This window comes from Candoia aspera, chromosome 3 (assembly GCF_035149785.1).
Source record: "Candoia aspera isolate rCanAsp1 chromosome 3, rCanAsp1.hap2, whole genome shotgun sequence".
NCBI classification, from domain to species: domain Eukaryota; kingdom Metazoa; phylum Chordata; class Lepidosauria; order Squamata; family Boidae; genus Candoia; species Candoia aspera.
The window spans coordinates 52,548,191-52,572,403 of record NC_086155.1 but is presented as its reverse complement, the minus strand read 5'-3'; the positions used below and the strand labels follow the sequence as shown (position 1 = coordinate 52,572,403).

The window sequence follows — 24,213 nt, the reverse complement described above, 5'->3', positions numbered from 1 at the left end:
CCTTAAGCTCCCATGTGTAAACAGGCTGGAAATGAAGCTGGCTGAAGAAATCCCTTTCTAAACTTCAATTCTCTCGCCTGCTTTGGCCATGGTAATAGCCTGAGTTTCTGTCTGGATTGTGCTTACCTCAGCTGTTGCTTGGTGGACTCCTCTGCTTCTTTTTCATGTTGGGAAAGCACCAACATCTTTCTCTTCTGTGGATGGGTCTTTGAGAATGCATGGTTTCCTTTGTTTGAATGTTTGCATGAAGTGCCCCCTGTTGACACTCCCCCATACTCCATACATTTCTGTCTGGTGTGTCCAGGTTAGGGAGGGAGGGAGGGAGGAAGGAAGGTCCATTGTTCATGGCTTGATCAGTGATCTTATAGAAAAGATCTTGTTCTATAGAACTTACAGCTCTTATAGAAAAGGAAGAGCCATTGTTCATGACTTGATCAATGATCTTATAGAAAAGTTGAGCCTTTCATCTTCCATCAGTGAAACAAGCAAACAGCTTTTTATTATTCCAGCAACCCAGCTCACTTCCTCTTGGTCTTTGGCTTCTTTACTACCAAAACTCAGTTAATTGCTGGGCATGCAACCACACCACAAGCAGACAGCTGAACAGAGTGGAAACTACAGGGAGAGGTGGCCACACAAAAAAAGAAATCTGAAAAAGTTCATTTCACTGGTCTACTGGTGAAACAAAAAAAAGAACAGGTTCACCAACTGAGGTCCTTTCGGAAGGGGTCAGGCATTCTGGCATCCCAGAACAAAACGCCAACGATGAGTGACTGGAAGGGAGAGGTTTTTCCACCATTGTCCATAATAGCTAATTGGACTGGAGATGTTTCTCCATAAAGAAATAAAGCACAGAAGGCAAACCATCAGGAAAACACTACTTTTGGTTCATGACAAGAAAGATGGGGGCAGTCTGTCTTCCTGGTGGGCTGGTAGAGGGTGCCATCTGAGAAATGGTTAGTAGGGCAACCTGGTCATGCAGATTAACCTTAGGAGAGAGGGGGTGGAACTAAATCCTGCCAAGCAAGTTTGGGCCAGACATAAGCTGCTAATAAGTTAAGGTGATAATTTGCGACCTTTTCAAACCACCTTCTTCAAAATGATAAGGTAGTCCCAGGAATGTTTTGGAAGAGCAGTGCTAATTTGGAGATATGAGCCTGTCTCTTCCCTGGATGAGGAAATGTCATTCAAGCTGGGGATGGAGAAAAGAAGAACAACAGGGAGAAAAGAGACAAGGCAGAACACATCTTTGTAGAAGTATATTAAATTGCAGCTCTCTACTCTGCTTAAACTTTGTAAATAAGCCATAGCCCCATCCCAAAGGGTTTCCATTTATCTAAGTGCTGACATATCCCCACCCATGCATGCATTCACATATATATGTATGTGTGTGTATGTATACAGACACACATACATACATACAGTATATGTGTGTGTATCCTACTGTATTAAGCTAGTATTTAAAGAAAGTTGTCCAGACCGCAATTTGCAAACTCAACTCTAAATCCATTGGCCTCTCCTCCAACACAAGCAGCTTATACTTTCCACAACCAACAAATTTACACATTCATCTCCACTCCTGCAACTGGCGGGCAGGCCATGATTTTTGAAAAGATAATAAAGTAGAGCTTGTCCCACCCATTGGTCTTTAATTGATCATTATCATTACAGGAAAACAACTTCCTTTCCCCATGTCAATTATAAATAACCAAACAAAACCATCCACCCACCCACCAGCCCAGCAAATAATCTAAACCAGTGTTTCTCAATCTCAGCAATTTTAAGATGTGTGGACTGCAACTCCCGGAATTCCCCAGCCAGCATTGAAGTCCACACATCTTAAAGTTGCTGAGTTTAAGAAACACTCATCTAAACACTCAAATCTTCTTGAGATTCAAACAATACCTAGTCTTGATTATTACATATGTATACAATAAGTCACTGACAGCCTAAGATGGGTAGCTGGTTCCATATCCCATAGGAGTGAATAATTTAACAGTACCAAAACCAAGATGCTTTCAGTCTTTTTGAACCATGGCTTCAAATTTTCACAGGAAAATGCTAAAGACACGTACGCACATATGATATTACCAGCTAAAATGACACTACACTAATATGCATTCAGAATTCTGCAAGGTTTTCCCCAACAGTATATTGGCTATGTTTAACAATACCAACTGAACTCTCATTCCTCTTCATATCATCTCCTCTGCCTTTCGTTGCCAGGCATATTTGTGCTTGCACTGGTCAGACCAAACAGAGGGAATTTGGCCTGACTGGTCCAGACCTGGTACAAACCTAGGCATGATGGCATTGTAGGTATGCTATTCACAGGCCAGTTTCCCATCAAAGCTTGAGAGGGCAATGGCAAAAGCCTGCACAGCACAAAGTGGGTAATTGTAGTCCATGGTAAAAGCATCATCAGCCACTCGGCCAAACTGCAAGATGATGTAATCAGCTGCGGGAAAGGAAAGATGACATTATCAGGTGGGCAGATAAATGCCAAATCAAGTATAAATTGCCATAGAAACTTTTGGTCCCATACAGCATGCATTTCAGGACAAAATTCAACCAAGGTGGATGGAGGTGTATTACTATTAGTAAAGGTGGTCAAGGAGATGTTTTTTCCATGCTCTTTTCCCCGATTTTAGCATTGTTCACTCTAAAAGGAAAGTCATAAGAGAGCCTGGGAGCATGGATGTCCACAGGGTATGGTCAAAAAAGTCAAGATGGTGGCTGCAACAGTGCAATTGAATCTCTACCTGTTTTTTATATGTGTCATAGAGCTATGATCGCATATCATAGCTGTCATCTAGACCTTTTTGACCACACCCTACAGATACCCCCGACTGGGAGAATCCTGGGCTGATAATGGATACAGACTCTTATGCCACTATTTACATTCTGCAATTATACTGTATCCAGCACAAACAGATTAGCAGCAAACCCACATTACTGTCAGTACGTAATTTGCACAGCGATCAGTTGCGCTGAAAGAAGACTTCTGATCTGGGAGGGGGGAAAAGAATTTGGGGAAATTGCTGTTAACTCTTGCTGAAGCTGTTCTTCTGAGTCTGTGACCTATTGCCAGGAGAGGAGGAAGAGGATACAACAGAAAGAGCAATTCACAGAGCAGTAAAAAGAAAATGAACATTACTCCCACTCTCCCACAACACTCATACCTCATCAACATCCTTGCTGAGCTTCTGAGCTATAACACTCAATTTAGAAGAAGGGTAATTATCATAACATACCTGCTACAATTTTCAAGACACTGTATTCTGAATCTGGTTGCTGTATGTTGTCCCTCACAGGTGACCTTCAAAACAATATTTGGCTTATGGTTCAAAATGTAATGCTTCTGAATGGAAATCTTGTAGCATTACAAATGCAACAGCATTGCACAGCTACGTTTTTGACCTTCTCCCAGTTACCTGGGTGATAGATTGTTGGATGGGAAGGGAGGTGATAGATTGTTGGATAGAAAGGGAGGAGTGTGAGCTGGTGACTAGGGGTCACTGAGTGCAAGTCAGAAGTATTCCAGAAGTTGAGCTCAGCCAGTTGATTGAGTAGATTGGGGTATCCATGGTATCATGGGGTCCTTTGAATTGAAGAAGGTTGGTTGGAATTGGGGGAAGGACTGGGCAGGTGATGACATCATGGTGGTAATAGGCAAAGGCAGAGATGGTGAGAAATGGGGGCATGTCACTCACAGGAAACACGGCCTTGGTGTTTAGCACTAATACTGCATTCCACCCGGTCACTGGAGCTTCAGTGGCCCCAGTTTCTGGTTGTTGCTGTTTAATGCCAAGTCAGCCTCTAAGAAAGCTCTCCTTATCCTTGAATTAATTGAGAGGCCAATGCTGAATACATGAAAAGAGTAAGGAAGATGACCTTGACAGAGATATGCAGGTGCCATTGTCTAGGCAAAAGGAGCTAAAGCATTTTTTAAGTCCAGAATGTCCAGATAACGTTTGGAAGCAGCTCAGGCAGACACCTCCCTAATTCACTGAACTATAAGGAGGAGGAGGTACAGTACAATCAGACTTGCAAGACTGATGTCAGCCCCCTATGTAGACCAGTCCATGAAATCAACTCCACAGGATGGCTAAAACTACCTTTATTAAAATTGGCTATAATAAGAGATTCTTGCAAGGGGGGTCTAGAAAATGTGCTTTCTCTGCTGAAATGCCTGCCCTATGGCAGCCCCCTCCCATGAATTCTGAGTGTCCCTTGTCTTGCTAGCCTTCTGTAAAGCTTTAAAGACTTGGCTTTTCCATCCTGCATTGGGCAGGATGTTAGTTAAGTCCAGTTGGTTTGTCTGTCTACTATTTGATTCAGAAGGTGGAAGGAATTTTTTGGACCTCAGGTGCACTGAATTTGATTGCTGTTATAACTGTTTTTAATTATTTTTAATTGTTGCTGTTTTGGTTCTTAACTTATGTTAGCCTCCCAATGTCACATTTGTGACATGAACAACCATATAATTTTTTTTAAAGAAAGAAATGTCCATGGCTCAGGCATGGCAACTGTACATTCAAAGGCTCACTTAGAAGCCCTCTGGATCTCATTTTCCAGTACTGAGGATCATATGCAGCAAAACAAAAATATTCAGATACTAAGGCAATGAGAGTGTGATGGGACAGAGGAGAGCCTCAGAAGTTGCCACCTGCTGGGCAATGAATGGCTGATGCCTCTTAACAGAGTTACTAAGTAAATCCATTTCTTTTTTCCAGCTAAATGGACAGAGCATAAAAACAAAGTTTGTGCCCCCTCCAAGAGCTGTACCCTCTTACCAGGATTCCTAACTAAAATCTGTGTGGCCTTCTAAAGGCCTCTCTGATTCCCTGTTTTGATTGTGACTCCCTTTGTTTTCAGTGAGGGCAACAAGAAATCTGTAAAAATAACTGGGGCCCTGAGCAGGTTCTTTCTGTCCTGTAATCCTACACCCCCAGATATTAACATCTGATGGGGCTGGACAGGTGACAAGCAGACAAGTCATACTGGCTGCAAAATTGCTCGGCTGCTGCTGTTTACTGTTCTGATGTAGGTTACAGAGTGTGCCTATGTCCCCAACATATACTCAGAGGGGAAGGAAATGCTATTGTGATAATGCTTGGTCCTCCATATGTATCAAAATCAAAATAATTGCTTTGAGTTGAGCATCAAAAGGAGAAGTTAAACATTAGGATAAGCAGAAAAACTAGATTCTCATAGACCACACAGAACACACATTTAGATTCCTAGTATTTGGATCCTACTTACATGAACTCAACATGTTGAAGCCACGTCAGAATTGTGACTTAATCCATAGAAAAGACTTGTGATTAATATCAGCCATGCACTTTCACCAGGAGAGTGTACTGAGGACCAAGTACCATCATATAATTAGAATTGGAATGAATTGCTTCTTAAAAATAAATAGTTGCAGGGCTCTTTATCTGATCAAATCCATTGCAGGTACAGTATAGGGATTGTGATCCTTTCCATATATCCCATCCAATCTTGATTGACCTTTGGTGTCTTCAGTTTGCACTGGAAGAAAAGTTTCCATTGGGAACTATTTTTTGCCAGCAAATATCAGTCATGGATGGCCTGATCAGAACTGGACAGCAATGGAGATTATATATGTGTGGGGGTGTGCGTAAGGGTGTGTAGGATTATACATATACCTTGTCAGACACCCCACACTTATTTACTTTTTTGAAAACCAGTCACACAGTTGCTAATTTTGTGAATGAAATCTTCAGGTTTACATCTATATTTTTCTTTTACATAATTTCTTTTAATGTTGTATTTACTACCTATTGTCTTTCATTAAAGTATTACTTTTCCTGCCAGAAGTGTATCTAAATGAGCTTCATCTCTGTTTTATGCATTCATGGAATGGACTGGAGGTTAAGAGTCAACAGCTTCTGCAGGACCAGGGGCTCTCTATTCCCATCTTTTCATCCTGGGATTAGTGATAACAGAGTTGTTATCTCTGACGGCTGTCCAGAGTTCTACAGATCAATCTGTGAGTGTCCCAATGCTGCCAGGGATAGTGCATGTACTACTTGATTTCAAACTCCTACAATTCCCTTTTTTGAAAATCAAGCATTAAGCCAAATCAGAATTATAACCCATGACTAAATCCTTTAAATTTCAATTGTGTAAGCAAGGCCAACTCTGAATACATATGCCTCTTGACTACAGTGGCCATATTTTCTTGGAAAAAATGAAGGACGAACCTGAAAAAGGGGCAAATCTGAAAGAGGTTCATAAGGGGAAAAAAACTTGTTTATATTTATAACTTTGCTTTACAAAGAAAAATTCAAGAGCAAGACCAAGAAAATAAATAATTTAAATAAATAAACCTAAAGGACAGCTTTTTGAAATAAAGGACTGTCCTTATAATAAAGGACATGTGTTCACTGTACTCTTGACTTACATCAGTGTATCAGTACATTCTCTGGCACTTTGACACACACAAAATATTTGTTGTCCCCAGGAAATTTAGAGAACTTCTCTTGAATCAGAGGTTACAAGTCAGGTGAAGTAAGTCCTCACATTATGCTCATTACAACTGTTTTGGATGTAACCTTGTCCAATACTGGAAGTTTTTGACTTTTCAGGAAACACCTTGCATGTTCTTTAATGTTTACCAGAGTCATATGAATTTATGCTCAAATTGTGGAGGGTATCCATGTGGAAACCCAGTCTTGAAAAGGAAGCAAGCAAAAGAAAATCAAGCTTGCATTTTGGAGGGCTCCGACCATTCAAATTGTTACTCCGCTGCCTTTTATAATGTGCCCTCTAGTGGATTGTTACTATATTCCGGATTTTTTTTGTTCAGACCTGATTGCAAAATACACCTTATCTGCCTGGAATGATGATAATTTACAGATTTCACAGAAGTTGTTCTAAATGCAAAATAGGTTAAACAATCTGACTGTCTGGAAATTGACCATTCTAATGCAACATGAAAAATCGGGAAGCAAGTATATCTAACAATTTAAGTTTCCTTGATGTTGCTCTGTGCACTCTAAATACCGTAACCAAGTTCAGGAGAATGGGCCTCTATCTCCTGAGACACACTCAGACTGAAATTACCCTAAGCAGTTAGAGGACTAATTTCCACGATCTGCTTAGCTTTTGGATTGAGCTGATTCACTTATGTACTCTGCAACGGTTGCCGAAAGCATTTCACATAGCTGCCTCTATATAGAAGGCTGAAAAATCAGATGTGATTGTGGAGAGGTTCATCATCTCTGAGGCAGACATCTTGCTAAAGCAAAGCAGATTAGGGTCTGGCCAGCACTTGGATGGGAGACCCCTTTGAATTCCTATGAATGTTGGCTAGAGTTTCGTGATGGAAATAGATGGAAAATAAATGCTCATACAGACCTTTTTAACTTAGATATTAGAAACAACTGCTTTTCATATAGATGCAGCTTCAGATGGCTCCTGTGTCCCAGACTGTAGACGTGTATCAGTTTGTAATGATATTCTGAGCGTACCCTCATAAAGCAAGATTCCAGTTTACAAAGTCAAGGCAAACAGTTCCTTTAAAGCTAATTTTGTAGATCCAGCAAAGAACTGTGGTTTAGTTCACATATTCCATTAAGCCAAATATGTTATGTTTTGATTTCAGTGCATTTTGTGAACCCAGCCAATAATGGTTTACTCAACAAATCATGGTTAAACAAATCATGGCTTTGAGCCCAATCTAGCCTGTCAGAATTAAAAAAAAAACAACAACACTAACCTGTCCACACTTCAGTGTGTACTGCCCCAAATTTTGATTGGTTCCTTTTTCTTAGCAATGAACCAAATCCAATCCATGTGGCAAATCGGACTGTGAATGCCACCACTTGTCATCTAGACCCATGTCCCTCCTGGCTGGTGAAAGCAGCTCAGGAGATGACATGTGGTTGGGTCCAGATGGTTAATATATTCTTGCAGGAGGAGGTGTTTCCAGCTGCCTTTAAGGAGGCACTGGTACACCCCCTCCTCAAGAAGCCATCCCTGGACCCTACTATACTGGGCAATTTTCACCCTGTCTCCCACCTTCCCTTTTTGGGAAAGGTGGTTGAGAAAGTGGTTGCGTTGCAGCTCCAGAGGATTCTGGAGGAAATGGATTATCTGGACCCATTTCCGTCAAGTTTCAGGCCCAGATATGGGATGGAAACAGCATGGGTCACACTTATGGATGATCTCTGGCTGGAGTGGGATGGGGGCAGTGCATCCATCTTGGCTCTTCTTGACCTCTCAGTGGCTTTCGATACCATCAACCATGGTATCCTTTTGGGGCGGCTCAGGGAGTTGGGGGTGGGCAGTGTGGTTTTGCGCTGGTTCACCTCCTTCCTCCAGGGCCAGTCCCAATTGGTGGTGATAGGGGATGAACCCGCAACCCCTCTTGCAGTGTTCGGTTCTCTCTTCGCTCCTTTTTAACATCTACATGCAGGGCTGCAACTGGGGGAGTGCCAAAATGAGCGCTGGGGGGGGCACCAAAATGGGCATGGAATCCACGTTTGCCCCAGGTGACACAGACCCTAGTTGCGGCCCTGTATACATGAAGCCACTGGGTGAGATCATCCGTCACCACGGGATGAGGTATCATCAATATACTGATGATACTCAATTGTATATTTCCATCCCAGGTGAGGTAAGCGATGCAGTGACTGCCCTCTCTCAGTGCCTGGGGGCTGTGGGGGTCTGGATGGGGCACAACAGGCTTCAGGTGAACCCTGGTAAGATGGAGTGGCTGTGGGTTAATGGCTCTTCCGTATCCAGAACTTTGTCATCTTTGGTTCTGGATGGGGTTGCACTACCTCAGACAGACCTGGTGCATAATCTGGGGGTCCTCCTGGACTCATGGCTCCTGCTCAAAGAGCAGGTGGCAGCCGTGGCCAGGAGGGCCTTTTCACAACTTTGTGCTGTGCACCAGTTACACCCCTTCCTGGATCGGGAGGCCCTATGACTACTCATGCCCTTGTTATCTCCCATATTGTCCTGACAAGCAGGAACCATGCCGAGACGAGGAATAGGTCTCTAGTGTTTTATTACTGCTACAGTAGACAGAAAATCCTAACAAACTGAAGAAGCGTGAGAAGACTCATACAGATAAACCTCAAAAGTCAAGGCGGGTCTGTTTGAATGACAGCTCAAATTCTCTCTACTACGCATGCATTTTCCCCCCTGGACAGCCCGCCTCCTGCTCACCATCAGTGCTCATGACACATATAGACTATTGCAATGTGCTGAACATGGGGTTACCCTTGAAGAGTATCCGGAAGCTACAGCTTGTCCAGAATGCAGCCACGTGGGCTATTTTTGGTGCCCCTAGAAGGGCACATGTAACACCTTTGCTGCACGAGCTGCACTGGGTGCCAGTTTGCTTCCAGGTCCAATTCAAGGTGTTGGTTATTACCTTTAAAGCCCTACATGGCACGGGGCCAGGTTACCTGAGGGATCGTCTCATCCCCATAACATCGTCCCGCCCCACCCTGCATGTTGTGGACCCCATCGGTAAGAGAATTCCATCTTGCAGGCTCCAGGAGGCGGGCCTTCTCTGCAGTAGCTCCTGCCCTCTGGAACATCTTGCCCCTGGAGGTGAGGCTAGCCCCCTCACTCCTGGACCTCCGGAGGAATTTGAAGACCTGGCTCTGCCACCTGGCTCGGGGCAGGGAGGGGAGTTGTCACGTTTGGGGATGGCTAGTGCCCTAGAGCGCTCAGCGCATACAAGGACTGAGTTATTATCTGCCACTTGGGATTCTATTTTTATCTATGATTGTTGTTTACTTGTAATTGTATTTTTAGATATTAAATTTTTATATATTGTAATTTTATTGTGTATTTATTGTTTTATTGTGTCATGAGTGCCGTTGAGCTAAAGTCATCAGCGCAATGGCACTCATGACAATGACAAGGAAATAAGTGAAGGGGCACAAGTTAAGTAGCCATCAACCCACAACGACTAACGGCTAACAAACAATAGCTAAACGAATCACGGAGCCACCCAAGCCATCAGCGGCAATACAACGGGGATCGCCCAGCTGAAAGCAATCAGCAGAAGAATGGAAACCTGAGGATGGGCGATCCTGGAAGCCCTCAACCAATGGCAGGGCAACGCATGGGACAAAGGGGGGTGACGTGACCGTGAGCGAGGGGGCGCTGACCGGCGCGGGGTATTTAAACCCCGCACCGGCGCGCTCCTGTCACTCTCAGCTTTTTTCTACCAACGTTGTACCTACCCTGAAATAAACCAGAACCTGCTTTGCAAACCAGCGTCTGAACGTTATTCAGAGGTAGGCAGCGCACGACATAAAGCTGAGAGTCATAAACTCAGCCTCGCCGAGCCCCACCGGACGACAACGAGCCGCGGGAGGAGTAGACGGCGAGAAGACCAGCAAGATGAGGCCGGAACGGCGCGGGCAAGGAGGGCGAGCCGCGCGGCAAGAGACAGAGGAGGACCGACCGAGGCCAGAGGCACCGCGGACTCCCGGAGCCATGGACGCCCACCCCACCCGACCCGAGCCTCAGCTCCAACCCCAAGGGGAGATGGCGACGGAGGCAACCCGACCGCGGGAGGGAGCAGCACGACTTCCGAAACCAGCGGAGGACCCCGCGCCCCACATCGCACCCCAGCAACGGGCGTGGAGCGACAGCCCCACGGTGCTCAACACGGAGGAGGACGACGGAGACACCCATCAGACGGAGGAGGAAGCGGACCCGCGGCGGAGGGACGATGAACCCCACCGGCAACCCACCCCCGAGGACGCGCCAACGGAACCGGCCCCAGCGGCGGCGCGGGCTGTGGACGAGGAGGCACGAGCTGAACTCGCGGCCATGCGGGCTCAGCTGACGGAACTCCGGACCATGCTCCAGGCGCTTATGCCCCCCACGCCACCCAATGACGTCCCCGCACAAGCCCACACCCCGAGCGAAGCACCGAACCCACACGGGCCAGCGGAGAGCCAGCAGACGGCACAGGCGGCCGACACCACACCCCGGGAAGCGAGAGGCGGGGCCGCACAAAACGCCCGGGCCCCAAAGGACTTCCCCATCTTCTTCGATGGGACCCCCTCAAAACTCTCGTTTTTCATTACCAACGCTAGGGAGTTCATGGGGAGGCACGGACACTCCTATGACTCCGAGGCCGACAAGATCGCCGCCGTGGCGATCAAACTCCAAGACAGGGCGGCGGACTGGTACGTCCAACTGTACGAGTCCAGCTCCCCCGCCCTCGCCACCTTCCCTGCTTTCATCAAAGAGATGAAAAACTACTTCGAAGACCCCCTAGCTAAAGTACGGGCGAAAAGCGCACTCCAGAGACTTAAACAGGGCACACGCACGGTCCCTGACTACGCCCTGGAGTTCAAAGCCCTCGCGGGAAAGGTCTGCGACTGGTCTGAGACCACCCTGCTGGAAATCTTCAAAAGGGGGCTCAACCGCGACGTTCTCCAATGGGCCCTCTACCGCGACGACCCAGAAACGTTACACGGGTGGATCCACCTCGCGGGGAGAGCCGAACACGCGCACCGCACCTTCCTTATGACAACCACGGAAGACACAAACTATGTCGGGGAAAAGGTACCCGCACCACACGGGGGGATGGCCGGCCCCATATACCCAAAAAAGAGGTTCAACCGGGAGCCCTGCGGGAGGTGTGGCAAATTAGGGCACAAGACGGCGGATTGCTTCGCCAACCGACCGCCGACCAGCGCGCCCAAGCCCGCCCCGAAAATTAGCCCCAAACCACCCAACCCGGGGCCGCCCCCTCACCGCCGAATGACCGTGGCCACAGCGACACCGGAAGAGGGCTGGGACGCGTACGGGGGGGAAGAGGACAATACCGACCCCGACCAGCCGGCGGGAAATGCTCCCCGCCTGCTCTGAGACGCGTGGCGAGGCAGGCGGTGGGACAGCAACGCGGACCACCTCAACGAAACGACAAAAGCTCCGTAATATTGGCAGCAATCCAACTCTCTGCCGGCAACGGAGCCACCACGGCCGCGGCACTAGTGGACTCGGGGTGCTCAAAAAACCTCATCCACCCCGACCTAGTCGCCAAACTCGACCTCCGCTGCTTCCCCCTCCCCACGCCGCTGGCATTCCACCAGCTGGACGGCTCTACAGCGGGAGGGAAACCAGCCACGCTACAAACCGAGCCGGTCACCCTGCAAATGGGCACTCACACCGAGCGCACATCGTTCGTAGTCACGCCCATCGGACGGCCCATTGCAGTCCTGGGGATGCCATGGCTCGCGAAAAACAACCCGCGGATCAACTGGGCGACCCGCACCTTCACATGCGGCGACGGCGAGTATCGAGCACCGGCACCAGCTGGCAAAAGCAACCCCACGGTAGGACGAGCGGAGGCGACCACACAAGACAACGCCGCTACCACAGCAGACCTACCAGAACAATACGCCGACTTCTCCGAGGTCTTCGGAGAGGCAGAGGCAGACCAACTACCCCCCCACCGCAAGACGGATTGCCGGATCGACCTACTGCCCGACGTCCCCCTACCTAGACCAAAGATCTATTCGATGACCCCGAAGGAGATGGCAACCCTCCGGGAGTTCATCGATAAAAACCTAGACAGGGGATTCATAGAGCCAGCATGCTCACCGGTCGGAGCCCCCGTCTTATTCCGGGAGAAGAAAGACGGGACCCTACGGCTCTGCACCGACTACCGGGGCCTAAACGCGGCTTCCCTGTCCAACAAATACCCCTTACCCCTGGTAAAGGACATGCTCGCCCACCTCTCCACGGGCAAAGTCTTTTCCAAATTGGACCTTCGCGAGGCGTACTATCGCATCCGAATCAGGGAGGGGGACGAATGGAAGACGGCGTTTAACTGCCCCCTAGGCGCCTTCCAGTACAAGGTACTGCCCTTCGGACTCGCGGGGGCCCCTGGGGTGTTCATGCAGCTCATCAATGAGGTACTGCATGAACATCTGTTTAAAGGGGTCCTGGTCTACATCGACGACGTCCTCATTTACACAAAAACACACGAGGAACACGTAACCTTAGTCAGGCAAGTCCTCGACAAGCTCAGAAGGGCGCAGCTCTATGCAAAGCCTACAAAGTGCGAGTTTCACAAAGAGCGCCTAGACTATTTGGGGTATCGAATCTCCGGGGACGGCATCGAAATGGACCCCGCAAAAGTCGAAGCGGTGCTAAACTGGGAGCGGCCCCGCAACAGACGGCAACTACAGAGCTTCCTGGGATTCGCGAATTTCTACAGGTCCTTCGCCCGGGGGTTCGCTGAGATAGCCCTCCCCTTAACGGACCTCCTCAAAACCAAAGGGGTGGGGGACACCCGACGCGCCAAGAACCCAGGCACAGTGCTGAATTGGACTCCCGCGTGCCAGACCGCATTCGACAAGCTGAAAGCGCTGTTCACGACGGAGCCAATCCTCGCACACCCGGACCCAGAACGGCCGTTCGTGGTCCAAGCCGACGCCTCAGACTTCTCCCTGGGAGCCATCCTGCTACAAAAAGACTCCACGGGGCTCCTGAAACCATGCGCCTACCTGTCAAGGAAGTTCTCCGAGACAGAGAGGCGATGGCACGTCTGGGAGAAAGAAGCCTTCGCGGTGAAATCGGCACTAGAGACATGGCGTCACCTACTCGAGGGAGCCACCCAACCATTCGAGGTCTGGACGGACCACCGGAACCTCGAGGCCCTACGAACGCCTAGACGCCTTAGCCCAAAACAGGTCCGATGGGCCCAATTCTTCAGCCGCTTTGATTTCCAGCTGAAGTTCATGCCGGGCAAGAAGAACTTCCTGGCCGACGCCCTCTCCCGGCTGCCCCAAGACGAAGAGCCCGCCCCAGACACCATTGGGACGGTCCTATCCGCCTCGCAACTGGGAATGGCCGTGACCACCCGAAGCGGCGCACGGAGGCAGCTCGACGCTACGGCGCAGCCGACGGCGGGACAACCGGCGACGGAAAGAAGCCAACCGCAACTACCAGGGGGAATGCGCACGGACCTCGCCGCCGCCCTCAAAACCGACCCCTGGTTCCTGGCAAACCCCGACAAGGTAACGATGGCGCAAGACCTGGCATGGGGGGAAGGCAGAATCTACGTCCCGGACTCGCAACGCCAGGCGATCTTGCATAGGTCACACGACGCCAAGCAAGCGGGACACTTTGGGTTCCTCAAGACCCTACACCTAACACGGCGCCAATTCTGGTGGCCCGCGCTCAGGCGAGACGTAAAAACCTACGTGGCGTCCTGCCCAACGTGCGCTAGGGCCAAACGGGCACCAGGCAAACCCGCGGGGCTATTGCAACGGGTGGCAGAACCCTCCCGCCCATGGGAGGAAATCTCTATGGATTTTATAGTGGACCTCCCACCCAGCCAGAAGAAAACGGCCATTTGGGTGGTGAAGGACTACTTCTCAAAGCAGGCCCACTTCATCCCCTGCACGTCGGTCCCATCCTCACAACAACTAGCCAAACTCTTCCTCATCCACGTGTACAGGCTACACGGATGTCCCGCACGTGTGGTGACCGACAGGGGCACACAGTTCACCTCCAAATTCTGGCGGGCCTTCCTGAAGCTGACGGGGACCCAACAGGCCCTATCTACGGCTTGGCATCCGCAGACGGACGGAGCCACTGAGGTTCTTAATGCCACCTTAGAGCAATTTATACGATCATATACGAACTACCACCAAGACGACTGGGCTGAACTGCTCCCGTTCGCCGAAGTCGCATACAACAACGCCGTCCACACGAGCACGGGGAAAACCCCGTTCGAAGTAGTCTCGGGGCGCGACTTCGTCCCCATACCGGAGCTACCTCAACCCCCGGAACCCCAGGTGGACGCCAGCGACTGGGGACGGAAGATCGCGGAAGCATGGCCAGTAATCACGGCGGCGCTGAAGGAGGCACAGGCTGCTTACAAAGAGCAGGCCGACAAGCACCGGCGCCAACAACCGCCGTTCCAGGCGGGGGATATGGCCTATCTCTCCACCAAGTTCCTAAAGTCAACCCAACCCTCGAAAAAACTGGGGCCTAAGTACATCGGGCCGTTCCGAGTCACGCAAATAGTGAACCCGGTAGCAATACGCCTGGACCTGCCACACAACCTCCGGAGACTCCACCCGGTGTTCCATACCAGCCTCCTAAAACCGGCAACCACCTCCCGATGGCACCCAAGCACGCCACAGCCCGCACCGCTAATGATCGACGGGCAACACCACTTCGAGATCAGGGACATCCTCGACTCCCGCAAGCAACGAGGAACTCTACACTATCTGGTCAGGTGGAAACACTTCCCCCACCCGGAATGGGTGGCGGCGCACAACGTTAACGCGCCTGACCTGACCAGAGCATTTCACCGGGCATACCCCGACAAACCGCAATCAAGGTCAGCAAAACAAACCCCCCCCCGCAGGCCCCCCCCGCCTCCCGTGCCCCAAGGGAAAGGGCCCCCCCCAAGCCCGCGACTTGGGTGGACCTTCCCCCCCCCGGGACTCACTCCCCCCGCCCCGGGCCCACGGGGTGGTGACAAACGATCGCCAGCACCCTCCCCCCGCCCCCCGGCCGCGGGGGAGTGGCAAGCAAGTCAACAGGGCAACCTGGGGGCAACGCCCAGGAGACACAACAAAGGCGACGCACTCTAAATAAGAAAAGAAGGGCCCTACCTGGAGCTGAGCAGCACCCGACCAGCCATGCCTCTCGCCTCGCCGAACTGAGCCAAACAAACAGGGTGTGGTTGGAGCATGCGCACGCCAGGTCAGAACCCGAGCATGCGCACCATGGACACACCCTGGGAAGGCACGTGGTAGAGGGAGGAGCAAAGGGAGGGGCGACAACTACTCCGGCGGGAACTTTGAAAAAAAAAAAAAAAAAAAAAATGTGGCGTTTTGACAGCTCCACGGGGAAAACCAAGAAAACCGGGGGAGAACACTATTCGAAAAGGGGGCAGTATGTCATAAGTGCCGTTGAGCTAAAGTCATCAGCGCAATGGCACTCATGACAATGACAAGGAAATAAGTGAAGGGGCACAAGTTAAGTAGCCATCAACCCACAACGACTAACGGCTAACAAACAATAGCTAAACGAATCACGGAGCCACCCAAGCCATCAGCGGCAATACAACGGGGATCGCCCAGCTGAAAGCAATCAGCAGAAGAATGGAAACCTGAGGATGGGCGATCCTGGAAGCCCTCAACCAATGGCAGGGCAACGCATGGGACAAAGGGGGGTGACGTGACCGTGAGCGAGGGGGCGCTGACCGGCGCGGGGTATTTAAACCCCGCACCGGCGCGCTCCTGTCACTCTCAGCTTTTTTCTACCAACGTTGTACCTACCCTGAAATAAACCAGAACCTGCTTTGCAAACCAGCGTCTGAACGTTATTCAGAGGTAGGCAGCGCACGACATATTGATTATTGTTGTAAACCACCCAGAGTCACTCTGGTGGGAGTTGATGGGCAGTGACAAATTTGATAAATAAATAAAAATAAATAAATGTTCTCAGAAAACTGGTTTCATATACATAACATCTCCTGAGACTAACTGGAGTGGAATTTTCCTTGGGACCATGCTGGGGAAAGTGGAGAGTGATAAATGCATCCTTCTCATAGGCCAGTCTTAATTTCAATCCTGTTTCCATAGCATCAGTTTAAATATTTTAAATTATATATGTTAATTAACCGTGAGAGCCAGTTTGGTGTAGTGGTTAAGGCATCAGGCTAGAAACTGGGCGACTATGAGTTTTAGCCCCACCTTGGGCACAAAGCCAGCTGGGTGACCTTGGGCCAGTCACTCTCTCTCAGCCCTAGGAAGGAGGCAATGGCAAACCACTTCTGAAAAACCTCACCAAGAAAAACTGCAGAGACTAACTCAGGCAGTCACCAGGAGTTAAAGCTGACTTCACATACACACACACCATATCTATCTTGCACCACATCTAATTTGGTCCTGTCAAGTGACAGGAAAGGGGGACACATCCTTATGGGGGAAAAGCAGCCATGCAGAAACCCTCTTCCTGCTCCAGTGTCTGATTTAGACTTGTTGAGGCCCTAAGCTTTATAAAGCTTGGAGGCCCCTTGTTGTAAAGTTACACCAAAAGGTCTCACTAAGGTGCATACTAAAACAGGACCTTGGTTTGCCACAAAAAAATTGAAAACATATATATGCCTTTTAATTATTTAATGGCAAGGTATTTAAAGTGAAAAATACAAATTATTTTCAAATGAATGCATTTACTGATTACATAGTTATCATTTGGCCAGCTTGATCTCTCTCATAGATTATAATATAGTACACCCTGGAAACAATACTTAAATGTAAATTCTAAAAGCAAAAAAAAAAAATCTGAAATGTTATGAGGCCCTGACATTGTGAGGCCCTAAGCTGTACCTTGTTTAGCTTATGTCTAAATCTGGCACTGCCCTGCTCCCTAGTTGTTTGTACAAAACAACCACCCAGAGTCCCCTTTTCGGGAGAGATGGGCAGTGATAGAAATTTGGAAAATAAATAAATAAATATAAATAAATAAATAAATAAATAAAAGTGAAAACCTGCAACTGCCTGGCCAAACCTTTGATCTAATATGACTCCCTTGAACACTGAGGAAGCTGACCGTCTCCACCAAATTAGTCATGCTGGTCCTGCCAATGTCCCTATTAGATGGAAGGGAGACTGTTACAAGCAGTACACCAGCATTAGACCAAACCTCCCATCCATACTGTCTGGATAGCTGAGAAATGCTGCATTAGATAATTTGTATCCAGGGAAGAAGAGGGAAGAAATGCAAATGAAAAAATGCAAAGTGGAGCTCTTTTTTAAAATTTGTAGATCTGACGGTAAGTTCCCAGCCCAGGAATTTAATTTGCTGGGAAGGTAGTTTGAAACTTTTGGTGCCTTGTCAATCATACAAGCAGCCACTGGAGATAACACAATTCAATGGGCCGTTCCAGGAGTAGCATGCAAGTCCAGGACTTCATGTTGGTCTTCTTGCCTACTTCCTTTTTGAATGGCCAATGCACAACGCCTTCTCTGAGTCTGTATTTACAAAGACGCCCTTACCATAGCCATGGATCTAACTAAGAGCAGCAATAGCTTCTCAGTCATCATTAATGTAGAGACATTTAAAAAAAAATCTACAACCCCACAAGACTTACGGTCATTACTGTGCACAATCTGGAAGTTCTTAACTGAGGCATGAGTAACTCTTCCATGGAAATTCAGCACATAGGACTGAGTTTCATCATTCCACACAGGGGCTTTGTTATGCAGCTCAATTAAGTTGTCCATTATCTTATTCTGCCATCTCATGAGTAACCCATCATTATCCTAGGAAGATGTGAGAAAAAGCATTATCACAAGTAATTCAAAAGCATGCCTTCTTCAATGTTTATTTGCTTATATTTGCACGAAGAAATAATGCATGAACATACAACTGATTCTCAGGGTGTATATAACAAGAAGTCCTCTAATATTTCTGAACATTATTACAGTAACATCTTAGCCGTGATCCTCTTAAAAGTGCTTGCACAGTGAAACTATTGATATTAATATACTAAGAAACTAAATATGCACATACTTGTTCCTTCACATTTCATGAGTGGAGTTCAAGGGAGCTTGTAAAGGACAATATTCACAGATAATTATATATCAAAGCTTGCAATCCTTAGCTTAGCTTCTGACAACCTGGTGCCAGAATATTGACTAGGAATTTTGGAAGATGGAGTGCCAACCCAGGTGGAGGTCACCAGGTTAGGAAAGATTTGAATATTTCCTCAAATTTTAGAATCAATATTTTCTGCTGTGAATTCTTTGAAGAAGGAATTATATATTCCATTCTTCCTCTGAGGAGTTTGATATAATCATTTTATTTTAAAACTGTATATGAGATTTTTCATTGGAAGGAGGTGGCCAAGCAGGGATCTGAAGATACATCTTCATATCAAACTGGATGACATAGCAAATGCTTATATAGCCTTTGACCCACTCAGTCTTGTTTTGTCAATGGAAACTCTTTACCATTTATATTACTTGTTGGTTGAGCTCCTTAGTTGCAGAGCAATTTTCTGCAACTTGGTAGTCTCCACATGTGTTGGTCTACAGCTTCGAACACTTCCCAACCATAGTGAAGATTACAGTTCAACAGACCTGGAGGGTGCCAAGTTCAGGAAGATTGCTCAAAAACAGTCTTGTTCAAAAAACAAAGCCTTGTTTTTGTACAAAATACAAAACCTTGAAAACCCCACTGTGTCTCCTGTTCTAAAAGGAAGTTCTACATTTGATATTTTTGCTGACACAGAATTTCATGGTAAAGATGAAGGACACTAAATGACTAAATCTCTCTCTGTACATCTGGGCATTTTATCTTTTTATCTTTTTTTTTTTTTTAGTAATCAGCATAGGTAGAGCATCAGAGAGATGGCAATATGAAGTCTACAAACCTGCAGAAGTAATGGAGCCTTGTATGAAGGTTTATGTGTAACTTACATTTCGGGGACGGATTGGCACCCTTTCATTATCAGAATTCATTCCAGGAATGACCACTGTCATTTTTCGAGGTCCTTTGAAACCTAATACATTTGTCTCCTGAAACAGAAATACCAAAACTTTCATAACTGAGTTACCACCATGTATCCTCAAAACATGATCAACTTCAGCTGATTCTTAACTGTTTAAAGCCACCTTTCTGCTAGTCCCAAACCTTATATTGCATTTGTGTCTCAGTAGTTCCAAAATGCAGTACTGAATACATTTAGCCTTCCAACACATATATGAAAGAAAAGAAAAAGGAATTAGGGAATGGAATATGTCACACCTGCCCTGCCAATCTGCTTCCTTCTCTTCCCCAGCCTGCTGTGCTGCTTCTCCCCACTCCCTGCCACTGGGCAGTTGCTGCCTCCCCCACTAGGGGATGCTGATGGGGCAGCAAGGTCACTGTTGTGGTTGAAATCTGGCTCCCTCAGTGCCCCAGAAGAGATGATTGTGGCAATTCACTGCTATGGCTGAAAAAGAGCAACAACTGTTCTTTAAGTGGCATGGTGTGAAGCTCAGTCTCTGTTTTGCAGAGACACAGGCAGTGTTATAGGACAGATGTATTTCTGTGGGTCATCTGGCACCCACCTCTTCTGATCAGGGGACCTAGGAACCTACATTGATTTCTGGCTGTCTCAAAGCACTGGAGAAATGTTAGTAAAAGTCTGTGTTAAACTATTAGGTTGATAGAGACCATTAAACTATAATAAAGTGGCAATATGGCATAGTTAACTGGACTAGGATCTAGAAGGGTGGCTCAAGACATATGCAGATATAAGATTTAATAAACATAATACATGCCCTGACAATCTAGATTAAATTACATTATTTCTTTACATATGACAATTCCTTTAGGAAGAAAAAAATGAATCCCGCTACAAATTAGAGCAGCCTTTCTCAACTTTTTGACCCTGGAGGAACCCTTGAAATATTCTTCGGGCCTCGGGGAACTCCTGCACATTCAGGCTCAAATAGAGGCCACAAAATTATTATATTCGTTTCATGTGTAGGTCTGTATATATGCATTAACAGTGTTCTTAAACTAAAAATAAAGAAACTTACCTCTTTAATGTGAAGTTGCCCAAATTTGAAATAAATTTTTAAATAAATCGTGATCTCCCAAGGAACCCCTAGTGACCTCTCTCAGAACCCTAAGGTTCTACAGAACCCTGGTTGAGAAACTCTGAATTAGATTATTCCCAGCCATAACACATGGAACAGGCATTCTTTCTTTTCTTTATATTGGAGCATACTTTTATTGACACATGAATCAAGCTATATAGCTGTCAGGGATGACTTCTGCAGTGAATGGAATGTTCTTGACATTCCTTGGTACAGATTAGTAACCCACAATCTTGATATGGATTAGTCTAGTGGCTGCCTACTAAATAGAAGTTTAAGGGGGAAGTAGTTCACAGAATGGTTCCTTACATAAACAACAGCTGCAAGCTCCTGGCGTACATTGGACCAGTCAGCATTTGCTCTGTCCGGATTGACACCATTGTCAAACACTGAGAATCGAGTACCCATTAAATTGGATCTAAAACAAAAGACAGAAATCAGGCCACTAGGACAAAAAAGGGTAGAAATTGCACACCACCACTCTTCATTCTGAACAACGATACTTTCTTTGAAAGGTCGTGCTACATTATATACTGAAGTAGCTGTAACAAACATATTAGGTTTTCACAGTGGGATAGAAGAAGAAGGGAATGGAAAGGCCACTCAATCAGGGCATCTGCTGTATTTCTAAACTCCAGGCCTATGAAATTGTGACATGCGTGCCTTTCCCTTTGCCTGGCTAAAACCGGCCCAACCACTGTTTCATTTCTGTCCCCAGGGACAATCTCTGTAACAGATTGGATAGCAAGATGTGTCTGGTTTGTTAGTTTACGCACTGGCTTGATTAACAGGTTGGGTGTAAGAGATCCTGAGTTCAGAACTGAGACAAATCTCTGCCCAAGAGGAAGAGGGGCCATGCTTTAAAAAAAAAAAAGATGGCTGTAACTCAGTGGTAAGGCCAAGCTCTGCATGACAAAAGTCTGGTGTTTACCCTTCAGCCCTTCAGATAAGGTTGTAAATGGCCACAGCCAAACAACCATGTTAAAACAAAATCTATCAGTTCTTTTGCTGACAGGAAAGTATGCCATATAAAACGGGTGGCCTCAATGGCCAAGCCCTCTTCTGCTTCAGTGGCAAGGCTGGTGAGTGGTGCTCTCAAGATAAGTTGTTGGTGGGATAAGTGAAAGAAAATGATGGGAGAGTTTCCTGGCTCTCTTTCTCCTCCCAATAAATGTCACCTGCCAGTGGAAAAAACAGCCACCAATTCTGTCTTTAATGTGAGGTGGGGTGGGGTGGGGTGGGGTGGGGCAAGTATAGCAAGTACTTTGAACAGCAGGCTTAGCCACCTGTCAAGCTGGCTGACTAACCATCTTGTGCAATCAGATCACTCTCCAGAAGCCTTTTGTTTTGTTGCTCTTGCAGCCCAAGCCACGATGGCCATATAGAGCAGTGTCCAGCAGCCGGAGGAGAGGGGGTGTGAGGCCAATAGCTGAGTCTGACTTTAAGCTGCCTCAGCTGTGGGCTGAGGAAGAGACAAGAACAATCGACATGAAGACATGTCATACAGAAATGGTTACCTGGGTATGTTCTTGCCATAATTTAGAGGAACATGAAAATAAGCCCAAGGACTTAAATGGAGGTCTCTAGGACTTAAATCCAGTTAATTAAATACTGGAAATAGAGGAAGGCAATCTGAATGAGAACACTAGAGTAGATGGTAAAGAGGCTTTAATCCTTTGCCCCCCATGATTTCCCAATCCAGACTGGGGCCATATGCCTGTAATCTGCATTGTACCCAAGAATCAGCTGGTTTTAATAGATCCTTGTCTGGTCATAAAAGCTGAAGAAGTAGGAAGACAATCTGAGTTAGAACTGCATTGGAACTGAATTTCAATTTATAGTATTATTAATGAAGATATTTATTAATGAGATATGTCTGTGCTTAAAAATAATGGGTCCCTAAGGAAGCATTTACCAAATCAGATTTTCAGTTTTGTTTAAAATAAATTGTATTAAATAAATAATGTCACAAATCATAGATAAAAATCATTAATATTTACATATTGAACCTGCAAGATTCGTTATGAACTAATATCACTTCTACAACATCAGACAGTCTTCTATAGCCTGAGGCCATTGCTGTGTTGCATGGGAAAACTCAACACTGGAATCGCAACACATCTGGAGGGCACCAGACCAGAGAAGGGTGAACTACTGCTTCCCAAAGAGCATCCTGGGAACTGTAGTTTTTTTCAGAGCTGTTGAAAAGTGTTAGAAATCCTCAGTATTCCCTCTCCAAAAGACAGTTCTAGAAGGATAACATTTATCAAACTTCTTGGATTGTTTATCAAAACTATAATAGGTTAGTAAAGTTGAAGATAACATCAGGCAGTTAACTTAAGATGGTGTGAAAGGGCAATACAATGATTATGATTGCAATTACAACGTCTGTGATGAAGACGAAATATTGCTTGTGAAGTTTTCTGCCTCAAACGAGTGATTGGCTGGGTGGCATTTGTTGCTTTGTTCCAGCAAAAAACTGTGATATGACCTGGTTTGTAGCATAGATTTGTTTCTAGTTGGCTCAGGTCACTCTAATTTACATTCTTAATCTGCTTGATTATCTGTCCTAAGAACTGCTGCATCAGTAAATAAAGGCTTTAATTGGTGCATCCCACCACTGTGGTGCACAGAAAGATTTTTTAATAGTACAGGCAGCATACAGTATATCTGCCAATTTAAATCCTTAGATCCAGAGTGCAAGACTGTTTGCCCGGGAGTGTGGGGAGCTTTTGTAACAAATTGGCCATACATAAGTATTCTAAATTGTCCTTCAATTGACTTGCCAATGAGATATTGTGAATGCTACTTCTATTGCAGATATTAAGAAAGAAAGCTTCAGCAAAGGATCGTTACCTTGTCGTGGTGCTGGAGCTTGAGCACCTCAGTGATGCCATGAGCTCAACCGTGAAGGTCATGACAGAGAGGTCAGACTAAATGCGATCCCTGGGGAAGGTAATGGCAACCCACCCCAGTATTCCTGCCATGAAAACTAAATGGATCAGTACAACAGAGATATGTCAGTATACCATCGGAAGATGAGACTCCCAGGTCGGAAGATGGTCAAAATGCTACTGGGGAGGAACAGAGGATGAGTTCAACTAGTCCCAGATGTGATGACGCAGCTAGCTCAAAGCCGAAAGGACGGCTAGCGGCCGACGGTGCTGGTGGTGAACGGCGAATCCGATGTTCTAAGGATCAACACACCACTGGAACCTGGAATGTAAGATCTATGAGCCAGGGCAAATTGGATGTGGTTATTGGTGAGATGTCAAGGTTAAAGATAGACATTCTGGGCATCAGTGAACTGAAATGGACTGGAATGGGCCACTTCACATCAAATGACCACCAGATCTACTACTGCGGACCAGAGGACCACAGAAGAAATGGAGTAGCCTTCATAATTAATAGTAAAGTGGCTAAAGAAGTGCTTAGATACAATCCAAAAAATGATAGAATGACCTCAATTTGAATTCAGGGCAAGCCATCTAACATCACAGTGATCCAGATATATGCCCCAACCACAGATGCTGAAGAAGCTGAAGTAGATCAGTTCTATGAGGATCTGCAGCACCTACTGGAC

General features: G+C 46.8%; 1 protein-coding gene across 1 annotated transcript in view; it reads right to left on the bottom strand.

Annotated features, from left to right (window-relative positions):
• Positions 1-1,795: 1,795 nt before the first annotated feature.
• Positions 1,796-24,213, bottom strand: part of TULP1 (TUB like protein 1) — a 46,381-nt gene continuing 23,963 nt past the window's right edge. Inside the window, exons 10-13 of the mRNA XM_063299835.1 lie at positions 20,940-21,048; positions 19,464-19,562; positions 18,134-18,305; positions 1,796-2,458 (exon numbers count right to left, since the gene is read on the bottom strand). Coding sequence (XP_063155905.1) covers positions 2,325-2,458; positions 18,134-18,305; positions 19,464-19,562; positions 20,940-21,048 — 514 coding nt within the window. The 3' untranslated portion in view covers positions 1,796-2,324. The remainder of the gene's footprint in view (positions 2,459-18,133; positions 18,306-19,463; positions 19,563-20,939; positions 21,049-24,213) is intronic.